The following is a 4,278-nucleotide window of genomic DNA, read 5'->3' as shown; positions in this document are numbered from 1 at the left end:
CTATGTTCCATTTATTTATTTGTTTTGAGACAAGTCTTTCTATGTGGCCTTGGGTGTCCTGGTACTCACCATGAAGGACAGGCTGGTTTTGAACTCACAGAGATCCAATAGCCTTTGCCACCATACCCAGAACTACAGGGATTTTCATAAGAGATACTATACTAGATGCCTGGCATTAAAAGCACTTTGCCATTATAACTGTTACATGCCAGAAGTTTTATTTGACTAGTACAATTATTGAGTACAGATTCTAGACAGAATTGGTTAAACCTGGTCTTTTGTTGCTATTGCTTCTTCATTTGTTTGTGTGGATTTGGGGGTAACTTATGGCATCCGTTCTACGTATAATTTGGGGACAGGATTTCACTAAGTTTTGCAGGTTATTTTTTAACTCATTCTGCATTCCATCTAAGAGCTGAACATAATAAACTTCATGCCTCAGCCTCTGAAATTGCAGGCCTGCACCGCCAGACCCATCTAAACCTGGATTTGAATACTTATGTTAATCATTTAGATTAACATGCAACCTGTGGGTTGTGACCCCTTTGGGGGTCATAAATCAGATATACTGCATACCAGATATTTGCATTAAAATTCATAACAGTAGCAAATTACAGTTATGAAGTGGCAACAAAATAATTTTATTGCTAGGATTCACCTCATGGGAAACTGTATTAAAGGGTCACAGCATTAGGAAGGTTGAGAACCATTATTTAGATATATGATCTTGGTTTAGCTGTCCATCTGTGCTTCCTTTTTCTTATATGAAAAATAAAATAATAGTAACTTCATAAGACTATGAAATTTACAATTAAATAATGAATATGAGGCATATTATTAATGTTAATTAAAGTAAAAAACCTAACAGAAAATGTTTATCAGGGACTAAGAAACAGGTGCATTGCAGTTCTTTTCATTGCTAAGTTTCCTAAGTGGAATACCCAATGAATGTATAGTAAAAAAGCCTATTACAAAGAAAATATTATTTTGGCATTAGAATTAATAATAAATTAGTGAGATATAAGATTTTATGTAGCACAGATAAGATGATTTCTTCAAGAATATTTACAGTATAATCAGTCTTGAAATAAAGAATTTTCTTTGTCTAATAATTTTCTTTATTTCTTTTGGTTATTTTGAGATAGGGACTCACATAGTCAAAATTAGCCTAGAACTGGCTACATACCCAAATCAAAGAGATTTCACTTTTTTGTATGATGTTTTTTGAACGGTATTTTTCTTCTCTTCACAGTGGAATGAAGTAACCACATCTTTTCGAGTAGGAATGCCTTTAAGAAAACATAGACAACATTTAAAAAAATATAGCAATTGTTTCACTGCAGAAGAAGCAGTAGATTGGCTTTATGATCTATTAAGAAATAATAGTAATTTTGGTCCTGAAGTTACAAGACAACAGACTGTTCAACTATTAAGAAAATTTCTTAAGAATCATGTGATTGAAGATATCAAAGGTAGATGGGGATCGGAAAACCTTGAAGACAACAATCAACTATTCAGGTACTGAATAGATGTGTAATTATAAAATCTAATTAGTTCTGCTCCTAGCATTTTACTTAAGAGAAATAGTCTCCCCTGGTAAAGAGCCCCCAAAATAGTCTTTCAGTACCAAATGGTCATCCCTGAAATCATATGCATACAAGTAACTTCATATGAACTGAGCAGGAAGCATTAATCTATTTAGAATATTCATATACAATATATATGTGAATTTGAGAGAGTAAGGAGGGGTGCAAGGAAAGCGTTGGAGGAAGGAAAGAGAAAGGTGAAATCATGTAATTATGTTATAATTTCAAGAATGAAAAATTAAACACAAATAAGTAAAAACCTGAAATTACATTGAAATTGTAGCTTCACATTTGTCATGTTTTTGCAGCAATAGCAGCTTCTTTCAGAGAAATAGTGATGTTTTTTAGAAAGGTATTGTTGATCTTTCTTTCCACTTTCATTGAAAATAGATTTTTTCATATAATATGCTCTAAGTAAGGTTTCCTCTCTCCCATTCCCACCCAGATCCACAACCTTTATTCTCTTCTTAGAAAACAAAATATATCTAAGGAATAGTAATAAAATAAAATAAGATAAGATAAATGAACAAATAATTTAAAATATGATAAAACAGCCAAACAAGAAAAAGTACCGGAAACCCCTATGGTTGCTGAGACATACACATTCACGCACCCAGGAATCCCACTGAAACCAAAATTGGAAGTTATAATATATATGCAAAGGACTTGTAATGTAGAAAAACAAAACAATGTCTTGACATAACATTCTGAGACAAAGAAACTCCAAAGATGTGGTTGAGTTTGCTTTGTGTTTGTTATCTGCTGCTGGGCATGGATCCTACCCTTAAAAGTCTTCTGTTTTCCCAGGGAGGCCCTTTTGGAGAAAACTTAAGTTTTCATTTTCAAGTGGTTATCAATTGGAAATAGCTTCTGTGTTAGGAATGAGTATGTTTCTACTCTTCCTTTAAGCTCTAGGACCGTCTGATACAGGCATGTTTAGATTCCGTGTGTTTTGTCAGTCTTTGTGAATTCATGTGCCAGTACTGCTGTATCTAGAAGGCCTTGACTGCTTGCTGTCTTCGATCCCATGTGTCTCTTAGACTCTTCACCTTCCCTTCGTTGGAATTCCTTGAGCCCTGAGGGGTGGGATTTGGTGAAGACCTTCTATTTATGACTGTGTCTTCCAAGGTCTCTCACTCTTTGCATAATACTTGGCTGTGTGAATTTCTGTATTTATTCCTATCTGCTGCAAGAGGAAGCTTCTCTGGTGATAGTCAAGCTTGGCACTGATGTTTGAGTATAACAGAATGTCATTAGAAGTCATTTTATTGCTACATTTTGCTTTGTTTTGTTTTAAAACAGTAGTTTTTGGGTTTTTCCTATGTCCCTGGCTTATTTAGTCTCAAATTTTGGTTGATTACTCCCACAAGTTTTGTGCCTCCATTGCACTAGCATACCTTGTAGGGAGGACACATAGTAGATAAAAGGGTGATATAGGATGTCTTTCTGTATGCTGTGACTATGTGTTTCTCTTATTGGTTGATGAATAAAGCTGTTTCAGGCAATGACCAGTAAGAATATACCTAGGCAGGAAATCGAAACAATGATAGGGAGAGAGAGAGGGTAGAAGAAAGGAGATACCACCTACCCGCTGGAGAAGTGAAATGCCAGGGCATCTTGGTAAGTCACAACCAGGTGGTGATACATAGATTAATAGAAATTTATAAGAGAGAGCTATCCAGTATGACACCTAAGCCATTGGTTAAGCAATTGTAACTGATATTAAGCCTCAGAGTGGTTATTTCATAAGCATCTGTGGGGACCCAGTGGTCAGAGAGGAACCAGTCAAGTGGGATTTGCAGAATGGAGAAAAATCTCCATCTACAAGAGGGTTTGTGTCTAGGTTGGTGTTTACATTTCTCTTTTGACATTGTGCAGAGTACTAACGATGCTAGAACATGGAAGTGAAGGATCTATGTAAGCATCAGCTTAACTTCTCCATGTTCCAATGAGTTGTGTAGGTGTTGTCTTTTGTTTTATTGATCTTGGCCAGTTTGATTGATATTAGATGAAATCTCAAAGTAATTTTGATTTGTGCTTTCCTGATGACTAAGGATATTGAACATTTCTTTGTTTCTCAGCCTTTTGAGTTTCTTCTATTGAGAATTCTCTGAGTAGATCTGTACCCATTTTTTAATTGGGTTATCTATTTTCTTGACGTCTAGTATTTTGAGTTTTTTATATATTTTGGATATTAACTCTCTATCCAATGTGTAGTTGGTCAAAATCTTTTCCCATTCTGTATAGCCCACTGCTATGTCAGAATAATGGTGATCTTTGCTATACAGAAGCTTTTCAGTTTTATGAGCTCCTATTTACTGATTGTTGCTCATAATACCTATGTTACTGATGTTCTCTTCAAAAGACGTTTCTTGTGTCAGTGAGTTCAAGACTACTTTCTCTTCTATGAGATTCAGTGTATCTGGCCTTATGTTGATGTCTTTGGTGGTTTTGAAGTTGAGTTTTGTGCAGTGTAATTAAAATGAATTTATTTGGATTTTTCTACATGCCATTCAGTTTAACTACCACCATTTTTTTTTAAGATGTTCTATTTGTGAAAGTAAAAGCCAAATAAACCGTTTCTTCCCCAACTTGCTTTCTGGTCATGGTGTTTCTCGAGTCTGAAGAGCAGTCAGGGTTCCCTGCCCTGTGGAAAGTCCGAAGTCCTCCCCCCTCCATCCTGGTCTAGGAA

General features: G+C 35.4%; 1 protein-coding gene across 2 annotated transcripts in view; it reads left to right on the top strand.

Annotated features, from left to right (window-relative positions):
- Depdc1 (DEP domain containing 1) overlaps positions 1-4,278 on the top strand; it is a 37,153-nt gene that overhangs the window by 1,690 nt on the left and 31,185 nt on the right. For both annotated transcript variants that reach the window (XM_005357443.2, XM_005357444.2), the window contains exon 2: positions 1,253-1,518. In XM_005357443.2, the coding sequence (XP_005357500.1) occupies positions 1,253-1,518 (266 nt within the window). The remainder of the gene's footprint in view (positions 1-1,252; positions 1,519-4,278) is intronic.

Source organism: Microtus ochrogaster, chromosome 21, assembly GCF_000317375.1.
Source record: "Microtus ochrogaster isolate Prairie Vole_2 chromosome 21, MicOch1.0, whole genome shotgun sequence".
Lineage (NCBI taxonomy): Eukaryota > Metazoa > Chordata > Mammalia > Rodentia > Cricetidae > Microtus > Microtus ochrogaster.
Note: the sequence above shows the minus strand (reverse complement) of the source record. Positions and strands in the feature narration are given on the sequence as shown.